Source organism: Balaenoptera musculus, chromosome 4 (genome assembly GCF_009873245.2).
Source record: "Balaenoptera musculus isolate JJ_BM4_2016_0621 chromosome 4, mBalMus1.pri.v3, whole genome shotgun sequence".
Taxonomy (NCBI): Eukaryota; Metazoa; Chordata; class Mammalia; order Artiodactyla; family Balaenopteridae; genus Balaenoptera; species Balaenoptera musculus.
The window spans coordinates 141,789,416-141,801,921 of NC_045788.1; the positions used below are offsets into that span (position 1 = coordinate 141,789,416).

The following is a 12,506-nucleotide window of genomic DNA, read 5'->3' on the forward strand; positions in this document are numbered from 1 at the left end:
TCCATCTGAAAGGGTGGAACCACGTCCCTGGTACGGCCCTGCCACCCCTCACCTCTCTGACCCACACCCCCTGCAGGCGCCCCCCCGTACCGCCCCCGCCCTCCTCTCCTGTGGGAGGGGCCTCGGCCTGAGGCTGCTCCCTTTGCTGGAAGGCTCTTTCCTCCCATGGACGCGGGGCCCCTGCTCCCTCTCTGCCCCTGTGCATTCCTGCCCAGCCACCCTGCCCACGTCAGCTCTGCACACTCCATGGCACACCCCTCTCCCCACGTGACTTTTCTCCTTTGCACTAATTATTATCCAATGTGCTACATGTTGCACTTATTTACACCGTCTCATCTGTTTCCCACTAAAATGCCGGCTCCTCCAGGCCAGGGATTTCTGTTTATTCTCCACTTAATTCCCCGGGGCCTAGAACAGCACCGACACACAGCAAGGGCGGCGCTGATGAAGGATGGAACCTCGGCTCCTGGGGGCAGGGTAGAGGCAGGGTCTGCTGGCTCAGGGATGGAGTAACTGGACAGCAGCCTAGTCGGCCAAATACTTATGGGATGATTACTATTCTGAATGCAGAATGAGCCAGACAGCGTAAGGACCACCCCCCAACACACAGTGGTACGGAATGCACCGTCACAGAAACTCACCCTCTGATCGGTGCTAAACGGCCCTGAAGAGCTGCATTCGGTGTTTGGGCGCTCGAAGGAGATGGTCTGAGAGAGCAAGGTCAGATGACAACAAGACACGGAGGATAAATAAGTACCAAGCTAATGAGCCATCTGCCCGGCAGTGAAGTTTCCACGCCAGGCAGCACAATAGCTCTGCAGATTGGTCACCAGATGAGCCCAAAGAACATCGGAACGTTCGACAACAAAATTGAGCTGTAATAACAGTGCTCCTTCCAATTTTCTGGGGATACATTTTCACAACTGTGAGTCAAGTGGCCAAGTGTGACCACCCAGCAGGGTTGACCCTCCAACCCAAAGGCCTCCTGGTGCCCCTTCTCGCCTCCAGCCACGTGTAAAGCAAATCTCGTGGTGCCCAGGTTCTGACGTGGTCCCGTCACTGCGCTGGACGCAAGAGCAAAGCCATCATCATTCTTTGAGAGCCAATCGGCCCCCCCACCCCAGCCCAGAGCAGGCAGGGGACGTGAAGCGACACATGCTGGCCCGTCCAAAGGCTGAGGAAGACCACTTCACCTAAAGAGGATGACCCCGCGCTCCCCAGGGCTCCAGCCTGCCCAACTCTCCAGGCAGCTGGGAGGAGTCTGGAAAGCCGGTGACTATCTGCCAGGTGGAGGCCAGATGGCCAGGGAAGGAGCAGCAAAGACCATTGGCCGTGGCCGTGGTCAGCCGAGCCTGGGCGGACCGGCCGGGAGGAGGGAGCCTGTGTGCTCCAGACACTCTCTCAGTAAGCAAACCCCAGACATTCAACAGATGAAAAGCAGTGGCTTGGAATTCTCTTAGAACGAAACAATAAGTGCATTCTCTGTCTGGTTTCGACACCAGCTTCCAAAAGCAACAGGCACTGAGAGCCATTCAGCGTCACCGCCCTCCCAAAACTTGTTCCCACCCCCTGAGAGAGCTGGGGAGCTGCAAAGGCAGCCCCCGCTGTGGTCTGCAGGTCAAGAGCTGCCTGCAATCCCTCCCTTTTTTCCCACACTCCCTGCGGCAATTAACAAGGGGGGTGGGGACCAGAACAGTGCTGAAACCAGCAAATAGCTGGTGGCTGGGTAATCCTCACTCCGGCTACATCAAGGACAGAAATAAAATTGCCATTTCAGCTCTGGGTGCAGCTGGAAAAAGCTTTCACTCTCGAGGATGTACAGAAAACTTAGGGGAAGGAGGTACATGAAGGAGTAAAAACTTTTCCCATCTCCTATAGAAATTAAATGAGAATGGCACTCACAGCAGGGAGAGCTGGAACCCGGGGGGGGGGGGGGGGGGGGGGGGGGGGGGGGGGATTCTCCCTGCGCTAAGTGGTCCTTGGGTTTAGGTCGTGACCACAAATAGCTTCCGGCCCCATGCCAGCCAGGTGCTTGCTGATGATGGAGTAGCCACCTGCGGCAAAGGAGTCCCAACTGGCCACTGTCCACTTGGGGAGGTGACCAGTCCTGTGGCCACAGGGGGTCGCTATGGGAACCTGGTCACTTGGGGGAGGTGACCAGCCCTGCAGCCAGAGGGGGTCGCTATGGGAACCTGGTCACATGGGGAGGTGACCAGCCCCCTGCAGCCAGAGGGGGTCGCTATGGGAATCTGGTCACATGGGGAGGTGACCAGCTTTGCAGCCAGAGGGTGTCACTCGCTATGAGCACCTGTCCAGAGGGCACTTGGAGACAGGCTGCCCGCTTGGCCCTGTCCCCAAGGCAGCTGGACTCAAAGGGAAGATGAGGGGGTGTGCCTTAATGTGGGAGGGGAAGAGAAGGGAGTGAAGATAAGGGAGAGAGGAGAAACGGGGAGGGAAGGGGAAGGAGGGAGGAAGGCGGAGTGGGGGAGAGGAGGAGGGGGCGGGGGGAGGAGGAGCCGAGCCGGCGGCACGGGCCGCGGCGGCGCGCTGGTTGGCTGGTCCCCGCGTCCTCCCGCCGCCCGCCCCCTCCTCCCACTCCCCGCCCTCCCCGCGGCGGCTGGCGTCGAGAAAGTACAGTAAAAAGTCCAAGTGCAGCGCTCGTCAAGATGGGAACGGGCTCCTCCAGCTACCGGCCCAAGGCCATCTATTTGGACATCGATGGACGCATTCAGAAGGTAGCCCCCTCTCCAAGCGTCCCAGCCCGGCGCGGGCGCCCTCCCGGCGCGCGCCCTGCGGTGCCAGCCCGGCGGCGGCCCCTCCCCGGTGACAGCGCGGGGTCCCGGAGGCGGGTGGGGGCCGGCCAGGGGGAGCCGGCGGGGGAGGGGACGGCGGTCCAGCGAACCGGCATCCGTGGAGTCTGCTGCGGCCCTCGACAAGGCGGGCCGGGGGTTGGTGGGGCTCTGCGGGGCAGGTGTCCCCACGCGCGGCCCCGTGGAAAGGCGCGCCTGCAAGGGGGTATTTTTTCCATTTCGTGGGCAGAGCTTTCTTTGTAACAGATCTGATTAGGCTGAGTTCCTCCGTTCAGAGGCTGGTCCGTTAAGCCTTTTATTTCCGGTGGAACACTCACCCCGGGAGCCGGTGGGCAGACCTGCCGGGCAGAGTCCTCCGACAGAGGACTGCCTGGAGCTCGCAGCCCCTGTGGGGACCGGGCACTGCTTGCCGGCCACAGGGAGCGGGTTGAGCGGGGGGGGGGGTGTTGGTAGAGGCTGGCTCAGCAGGGGCTGCTCATCCCCCACCTCCTTCAGTTACCCATCCCAGCAGGTGGTCGGCTCTGACCGCCAGGGGGTGACCCCGGGGCTGCTCTACCTCCTGGGCCTGCAGAGAGACTGGGTGACCCTCTGGACCAGCTTTACATTCAGAGCATCTCCTGCTTCTCACTGGCAGAGAGGGACAATAAGAGAGCTGGCTTGGAGGGGGCTTCTCTAAGCTCTCCCTAAGGTCCTGGGCGCGGGGGACAGGGAAGGCCACAGTGAGGGAAACGCTCCCAGATCTCAGCTGGACGTTTCAGGGAAGCCCTGCAGCTGCTGCAGCTCACTTTGCTCTTCTCAAGGTGGCGCACCCAGAGCTGGGAAGCAGGGAGAGATGCCCCAGCCAGGCACGGAGTAGCCTTGGGGGCTCGGGTGTCTCCGGTTCTCACACAAGCCTCTGCCAGCCGCCTCACTCTCAGCCCATCCCCTGCTTGATCCCAGGAAAGGAGAAGTATGGGCTCCCCTTCTCCCACTATAGCCCGCTTCATTGGAACCATATAACGGGGAATAGGAAGCAGCTGAAACAAGGGCAGGTGGTCCACCCCTCTTATTTCATCAGCACAGGGCAGGTGGTGACCTGATGCAGGACTCCCGCCAGGTCCCCTGACTTCCAGGGCTGGGCACCTGTGACTGCACAGGAATTTAACAGCGTCCCCAAAGGAAGAAAGGGCCCTCCGCTGAGTACTTCCCTGCTCCAGCATGGACACACATGCACAAACATGCACACACCTGGGCACACTCGTGTGCACGTGCATTCACACACAGCATGCACATTAAAATATGTGCACGCACCACATCTAAACACACAAGCACACACGCATGCACACACACAGGCAAACATGCACACATGTACACAAGCACGCACGCTTTTTCTACCCCAGCAGAGGAGAATTATCAAAGATTGGCCCTTTTTATCTTTGGAAAGAGGTGAGATGAGATGCTGTCACCATCAGAAGTGACAGTTCCTTCCCAAGAACTTCCCAAAGGTTTCCTGGAGAAATTCAGTGGGATGTGGGTGAAAAGTGGAAGAGAGGGTCCAGAGGGAGGTGAAGGTGGAGTGACGGGCTCAGCTCAGCTGTCACTGTGGGCATTTTGCAGCTGAGATGCTCGAGGTTTGGGTGACCTCCACGAAAGCAGCCCTGCAGGCGGCCCTGGGAGACCGCGGGCACCTGCGCTCAGGGGGTGCCAGATCTGATGTTGAGTGCCGGTTCCACCACTTTCTGTGATCCTGGGCATCTAACCCTTGGCTCTTCTGAGCTGGCCTCCTGGTCAGTAAAGTGAAACAAAAACATCTGCTTCACAGACTGTCGTGCACAGTGAAGGAGGCCATGTAGACAGAGTGCCTGGAACACTCTGGAACACAGCGGGCGTGATGCTCTCTCTCTGTTCCGTCCATGCCCTTTAACTAATACAAAAGGGGGGAGGCAGACCGTGGTCCTCAGATCTCTGTCACCTCTGTCACTGCTTCTTGACCTTGCTCTGCGCCCTCTGCCTTTGTTGCCGGCCCTGTTGGGGGCCCCTGGCTGCACCTTTAGCCCTGGGGGAGAGCCGGATCATTTGGGGTTCCAAGCATGTGCTAGAAAGTCCTAACCCCGCGCTCACCTCACACTCGACACCCAGCAGCATTGTTGGGACTTTCATCCTGGGTTGAGAGCTCCTACAGCAATGCTTCCAGCGGCTGCGGTTTCTTTTCTTAAAGTCCCAGGCACTGGATTAAATCCTGAAGTTCCCAGCATGCAGTCGTGTTCTGTCTCCCTTTTATCCCCATCCCATCTCCTTTCCGGGAAAGGTCACTCTTGAGGGGAGAGCCCCGCGGAGGCGGAGTCAGGGGATGAGGCAGGTACCGCTTCTGGCACGTGTGTTGCTCTGTCCGCCCCAGCGTCCCTCCCGCGGCTCCCACGTTGTGTCTGCTCCTTGTCTGTCCAATTCCCCGGCTCCTGGTCCTTCCACGCTCCCCCCAGAGAGGGTCCAATGGGGAAGAAGAAGATAACAGTCAGAACAGTGGCTTCCGCAGACGGTGTCTGCTCCAGCAAAGCTTGGGGTGCAGACGTAACGTTGTCCGTTCGGACAGCCAGCCAGCCTCCCCGTCTGAGGACGTACCCGTAGTGATCATACCGTAGGTGCTCCAGGTTCTTAGAGAAACCGTGGCGGCCCTCGGGAGGCTGGTTCACTGCTTCCTTGGTGTGAAGGAGACTGCAGCACACACGGTCACTTCACCTGCCCAGGTATCCAGTGGGAGGCCGCCACGGGGATCTGCAGTCCGCTTGAGGGGTCCGTGTTCCATCCGCGGGATTCTCCTGCAGCAGTTGTGCAGAGGAGGCTCGGAGGGCGGACGTGGCTGGTCTTCCGGGTCTGCGTCCTTGCTGGGTCTGCGCAGAAGCAGCAGCCACGGTGGCTGGGAGCCAGGCCAGGAGCCAGACAGCGGTCCTGTCCGAAGCACCTCCACTACCATCCCCACGGCCCCGGGTCAGTGACCTCACCTCTCTCTGCCATGGATTTCTCCACTGTCATGTGGGGACGCCGGTCGTGCTGCTTGTCGTAGGAATCAAAGCAGACGGGGCGAATAGCTTAGTTGTCCAAACGAGTTTACTGAGCAGCCGCTATGTGCTGAGAGCGCGGATCCAGTGTGAATGGGACATTCGTGATGCTGGGTGAGTCCCCCCCGAGCCATGGCCCCTCTGCCCCCTGCTTCCTCCGGGAGGGACAGATAGTAAACCGCCACTGTTGCAGGGTGCCTGGTGACGGGCAGGACACAGCGGGATTCGGCTGGGGGGAAGGGGCTGTGAGGCCGGCCGTACGTGGGGCCCAATGAAGAGGCTTCCTTCCTCAGAGGAGACTGGCGTTGTGGGGAAGGAGCCCTTCTCGCAGACTGGGTGCCCTCAGGAGGACCCAGGCCGGGCACTGCCGAGTGGCCAGGGCTGTGGCCTCACGCGGCCAGCAGCGCCTCTGCACGCCTGTCCCCTTCGCCTGCTCCTCTACCCGCCGGGGGGGCAGGTGGGACCTGGTACCTCCCAGCCGCAGGTGAAGGAGGAGGGAGTGGGAGCCCCCAAGCCCGGAGAGCCAGAACCGCAGCTCCGAGGACTGTGCTTTAGGAGCTGATGCGTCCTCTCCCTACCCAGAGGGCTTGCCGTTTCCGTCCGCAGCTTCCCCTGACCTCAGAACCTGCTCCTTTCTCCCACCCGTGTCCAGAGGAACGATGAGCTCGGCTGGGTTGCCCGGGGCATGACGGGACGATGCCCTTGGCATCAGGGACCTTGAGGGGTCCTGCCTGGTGGCACGTCCGGGCGTGGGTTTGCCCACCTCCTGAATGAGGCAGAGTGAGGCCTTTGTGGGACCCCCGGACCTGGCCTTGGGCTTGGGTTTGGTGAGAGGCCTCATCTGGGCAAGACTGCCCATCCTGGAGACCATGATAAGTGCCGTTGAAAGGGGCCGCCTGTTGGTGCATCACCCTGGCCTAGCGGCCCCCTGGGGGACAGCCCCTCGTCAGGCGCTCTGCTGGGCCCACCCTCGGCCTCTCTGAGTTGCCACGTCCTTGTTCCCGCCTCGCTCTGCAGCTGGAACTCGGGTCTTAATGGGCGATCAGCCACTTGAGTTCTACTCAGTTGTTTCTGCTCTAAAACAATGGAACAAATGAGAAAAATCCAGAAGGAAGAGCAGTTAGAGCATTGGAAAGTTGTTAAAATGTCAACAGAAGGCTGTTCCCAGTTCCTAACGCCTGGTTGTGGTTGGTTCTCCCCGCCCCGTGACTGTGCCCCCTTCCCCGCTGGGGCTAAGCCCCCGTCTGCCGGGCCTTCTCTCCACCCTGCTGCCCTCCCCCCAGCCTGGCCCCGTTGACACTTGGGACCCCAGGCCGTGAAGCCGGCATTCAGCCCCCGTGGAGCTGCGGGGCCGGGCCTGCCATCCCCTCCCCAGAGGTTCCCCCGGGGCTCAGGCCCTCCCTCCTCCCTGCGCTGGGAGCCCCGGCTCTGCCCGCTCTGCCGCAGTCTCCCCGTGCCCCCCTGCCCTGCTCTGGCTCTGCTCCCTCCGAGGACGGCAGCCTCCACTGCCTCTGGCACAGACACGAGCCAGCGCTTCGAGCTGGCTGCCCATCTTCAGCCTGTTTGTTGCAGGGTGCACCTGCCCCCGTCTGGTCCAGCGCGGTCCGCATGGCGGGGCCTGGAGTCCCTCCCTGGCTCATGGAATGTCTTTCCCCTCCTGGAATGTCTGGCTGGCTGCCTGGTGAAGCCTAGTGGAGATTCCCTTTTGCCCTCAGACGTGTGCCCCTGCTTTGCCCCACGCTCAGAACATCCCTGCCCTGCCGACCGGAAGGGTCTATGCCCGTTTGTACAGGGATGCACGCCCTGGCCAGGCAGACCCAGCGAGTTCTCTGGGCTTCTGCGCTGCTGCCCTCTCCCCACATCACTGCCAGGTGGACAGCGCCTCCCCTTGGTCACCCTCCGCAGTCCCAGCGAAGTCGTTTACCCTCCTTTTAATGTTCCTAATGTAAGAGCTTTAAAAAGATATTGAAATGGTAACAAGCTAATTGCAACCAAGGGAAGTTGGAGAAAGGGGGTCATTCCATACCCTTTCAGGGATTCCGGTGCAAATGGAGGTATAGGGCTGGTTGTGCTGGGGAGAAGACCCAGCCCCTCGCCTGTGATGACCCTCTGTCTGCAGCTGCGCCAGAGCTGGGCTGTGAACATCGATGTCTCCATTTTCAGTCTCTTTTTCAACAAGTAGATCAGCCACTAAAGCAAGTCAGCCTGACTCCTGAGATGCCGTATCAGGTGCTTCCCAATAAGATCTCTTGGAAACTCAGTCTCTCAAATTCTAGCCCGAGGTCGCGGAGAACTCAGGAGGCTGCAGGACTCCCTCCTTCCCACGAGCTACGGTCGGAAAACCTCTTAAACCAGACACTTTCTGACATCCGGACGCCCCAGCACGGGGTTGGCTGGAGGCCCGAACCTCTCTAATGTCATAAGGTTGACGGATAATGACACGGAGACCTTGCCGGCTAAGTGCAGGGCGGCCGGAGCTGCTCTCGGCGGTCACGTGGAGGGGCGCAGGCCGTGGTGCTGGACAGACAGCCTCTCAGCGCCCGGCTCGGCCATGGAAAGGTCACCTTCTCCTCGGTGAGGTGTGTGCAGTGCCGGCGCCCCACACGGGGTGATGCGGATGGCGCTGAGTGGCACACGTACAGAGCCCGGGGCGGAGCTGGCCACCCGGGGAGGCTCAGTACGCACGTCCTGCCCCCCGGCCCCCTCCCTCTGCCCTGTCCACTCGGAGACTATGGAAGAAGGCTTGGCAGTACCTTGGCGTCCCCGGTTTCATATCTGTGAGCCAGCCCACTGTGACAGACAACCACAAAGAAGGGGGCAGTGCCAAGGCCCCGAGACCCCGGGCCACTGCCCAGGGCACCTCCCTCTCCGACCCGGCAGAGGCGAATATCTTGCCCTGAGCGAGAGGGCCAGTGGCCTCACCAGAGCCCTTGTGGGCTGAGCGGCTGCTTGGCCTCAGAAACCTGCACAGTACGGCTCTGAGTGTCAGGGAAGAAAAGCAAGGGCAGGGCGCCCCGTCAGCTTCTGGGAACCCTCATTTGCACGCTCAGCCAGGATGCTGAGCGCCGTGCCAGCCACGGGGACCCCGACACAAGCCCAGCAGTGGGCAGCAGGGGCTGGGGGGGGCAGGTAGCCTTGGGTCACTGCAGGCTGGGGCTGCACTCCTGCGGACTGGGGGAGGTCTTTGGCAAGAAGGGCTGAGAGGGTCCCCAGAGGACACAGAGGGACCTCAGGTGTCCGTGTCAAGGCAGCTGCAGCCCAGCCCTGCCCCAGTGAAGGATTCCTCCATGCTCCCATCCCCTCCCCTTCGGCCGGACAGGCCATGAGATGGGAGGGGGGCCCCGGCAGCCCCCGCCCAGGTGTGGCAGAGGATGGGCTCCAGCCTGGAGGACAGCTCGCGGCCAGTGCAGGAGGCATGTCAGCCGCCCAGCTCGAAAGACGTTGAGACGGAGCCATAGCCTCTTGCTCAGCTGCTTGGGCTAATTGCTCCCACTTTTGTGGTTAAGTGTTTGCATTTCCAGGGTTCTGAATCTTTTTGAGAAAAAAGTATTCTAAGGTAGTGCACGCTTAAAGATCCAGCTGTGGGAGTATAAAAAGTGCACCCGTCTGTCCCTGGGCACCAGGTTTACAGCCGTGCTGTGGGTCACTGTACAGTGCATTCAGGTGCCTTGGAAATGGCGCCAAACATTTTCAATCTCAAAAACATAACCTCTGCAGTCGATGGTGTGGTTATTTACCTTGGCCGCAGCCCTGCCTACCTGTCCCCCACCCCATCACCCCCACCAGGTACCACATCTCCTTCTCAATTCCCAAAGCTGATCACCCGATGGGGACTTCTGCCTGAACAGAAACTCACAGCGCCTCTGAAAACTCGGTCTTGACACAATTAAAGAAGAGCCAGAACGTTCTGTTCAGTTGGCTTTAGACGCTCTGCCTAACATTTTTTTTAATTTTTAAAAATCGTAGTAAAATACACATAGCATAAAATTTTACCGTCTTTGCCATTTTCAGTGTACAGTTAGCGGCATTAATGCATTCACATTGTTGTGCAGCCATCACCACCGTCCATCTCCAGAACTTTCTCATTTTCCCAACTGAAACTCTGTCCCCACTAAACACTGACTCCCCGTCCCCCCTCCCCAGCCGCCCGGCAACCACCACTCTACTTTCTGTCTCTGTGAATCTGAGTCCTCTAGGGACCTCCTATAGGTGGGATCATACAGGATTCGTCTTTTTGCGACTGGCTTATTCCACTGAGCCTAATGTCCTCAAGGTTCATCCTTGTTGTAGCAGGTGTCAGAATGTCCTTCCTCTTTAAGGCTGAATAAGATTGCATTGTGTGGATGGACCACATTCCATTTATTCGTCAGTGAATTTGCCTGCTATCTTTTAAACCTGAACCATTTCCACTCTTATCACCTCATTTTGCAAAGCGTAGGTCTGTTGCAATAGTGAATTATTGTGTCTTCTGGAAAACCTTGTGTTCCCAAAGCCCTCCCCCATTTCCTGGTCCTGGTCGTGTTCATCTGGGGCGGTTGTGTGCGGTGTGGTCTCTGAAGTGAAATGTTACAGGCGGGGACAGGAGTCAACTGTTCAGGGAAGACAGATGCTTTTCAGATTCAGTTACACTCAGTCCGTTTACCAGCAACGTGACATCACGGTCGAGAGCACGGATTCTGGGGCGGGGTTCTCTGCATTTGCACCCGGGAGTGTGTGGGCAAGTTACATGCCTCGGTGTCTCCGTCTGTGAAGTGGGAGGAAGCCAGCGTCCACCTCACAGGGCCGCTGTGACTAAATTCAAGCACGTGTGCTGAAACGGGGTGGCGTGTGGTGTATGCTTAGGAAGGTCGTGTTATTTTTACTTGTTTGTTTATTATTTATGCATGTCATGGATTCAAGCCGCCGGATCTCCGTGTCTGGCTGGGGGAACTTTCCCGAGACGTGTGGCCCCGTGTGTCCTGCCATCGTTCCAGGCACAGGGCCGTGTGTCCAGGAGTGCTCTGTGGAATGAGGGGGCCGGCCCAGCCCCTCGGGTGTGTCCAGCTCTGTGATACCCGGTGACTGTGTTCCCCAGGTTGGCCCCCAAACCTCCCTCCTTCCCCCATTCTTCCCAGCAAAGAAAAGCCCACAAACGCCTTTCATTTCTCCTCCGACTGTTTCGGAGGTGGCGCCCCATCAGGACGGCGGTGAGGAGGGAGGGCGGGGGTGGGGGCGGGGGACGTGACCTCCCAGTGCTCTCGGCTTGGACGCACTAGGACCACCAGTCCCGGTAGTGACGCGGGGCAACCCGCATGCCCGCACGCTCTCCAGCTGCATTCGGGTTTCCAGGCTTCCGGTTCGTTTGTTTTGCTGGAGGGGATGGTAGCGGTACCCGCAAGCACGTAACAACAATTTTACAGGCGAAATAAGCCTTGCCGTGGAAACGAGCGGTGTTCGGACAGTGCTCGGCTGGTCGCCGTCCCCTGCGGCCCCAGGAACACTCTGCTGTCTCTGTCCCTTGGATGCTGCCTGCGCTCCCCCAGCCCCCATGTGCAGCCTGGGAGAGCTGCTCGGCCCTGGGCGATCTGTCACAGGCAGACCCTCCTCGGTTTAGCCGAGAGGGAACACGGCCGCGAGGAAAAGCGGCCACCGCCCTGCAGTCCCCACCGCCCAGCTGCAGGCTCCGGGAACCAGGGTGCTATCCAGGTGGGGTCAGGCATCCCCGAGGCCAGCTGCAAGGTGCATTGATTCATTCTGTAAGCAGAACGCTCAGCAGACCCAGTGATTCAGGCCGGCTTTATCCCCACAGCTTCTGCCTTGGGGATTTTTTTGTTTTTACATTTATAGCCTTACAAATAACAGAAAAAGAGGCAGTGCATTTGACATGATCATCTCGAGATCTCCAATAATCTCTCCACCTGCAATTCCCATTTGCAAGAACAGCTAACCCAGAGCGTCGTTCCTTGTTACGTAAAGGCTGACTGCCGGCAGAAGCGGCCGGGCGTGGCTGGCGGCTCGTCTGGAGCCCGTCTGCCGTGCGCGCCAGTTCCAGAGCGCTTCGGGGAGCAGTCCCCAAAATGTTTGCGCTCAGAGTTGTGTTATATAAGCGTCACAGGGGGAAAAGTCAAGATGTGGGCAGTGCTTAAAGGCTCAAAATTCATGGTCACACATAACTCTGAGATCTCTCAATGAAGCTTCTTATGTAAGCCTCAGATGTCTTACCGTCACTATTAATAACAGAAAAAGAGCAAACACAAGAAGCAGTGGAACACGTGACTCAGAGATGACTTAAGACGTCCCCCTGGAGCCAACAGGATGTGCAGCCGTGGTCCAACATGTATTTGAGACCCATTTTGCGGGGGGGGGGGGTGTTTTGAAGGCTGAGTCCCAAAGAGCAGAGATGGGAGATGGCACCTGTGGCCTCCTGGCAAAGACGGCCCAGAATATTCCAAGGGGTGAGGGTCGGAGAGGCACTTCCCGTGGCAGAGTTATAAAGGGGCACGTGTTATAAAGGAGCAGTGAGTTTTCTCCGGGAGTATTTCTTGAAGCAGTGCTGCTGGCACCAGGCAGAAAAGGTGGATGAGATTGGTCACAGCCTCAGGGACAGAGAGGACACGCCCGTGCAGGCGACGCCCGGGTGATGGAGGAGCAGCAGGCCTGCGGGTGACGAGGTGGGTGGGCA

At 59.1% G+C, this 12,506-nt stretch overlaps 1 protein-coding gene across 2 annotated transcripts in view; it reads left to right on the plus strand.

The window, feature by feature from the left end:
- Positions 1-2,666: 2,666 nt before the first annotated feature.
- Positions 2,667-12,506, plus strand: part of PDE9A (phosphodiesterase 9A) — a 98,776-nt gene continuing 88,936 nt past the window's right edge. For both annotated transcript variants that reach the window (XM_036850576.1, XM_036850577.1), the window contains exon 1: positions 2,667-2,735. In XM_036850576.1, the coding sequence (XP_036706471.1) occupies positions 2,667-2,735 (69 nt within the window). The remainder of the gene's footprint in view (positions 2,736-12,506) is intronic.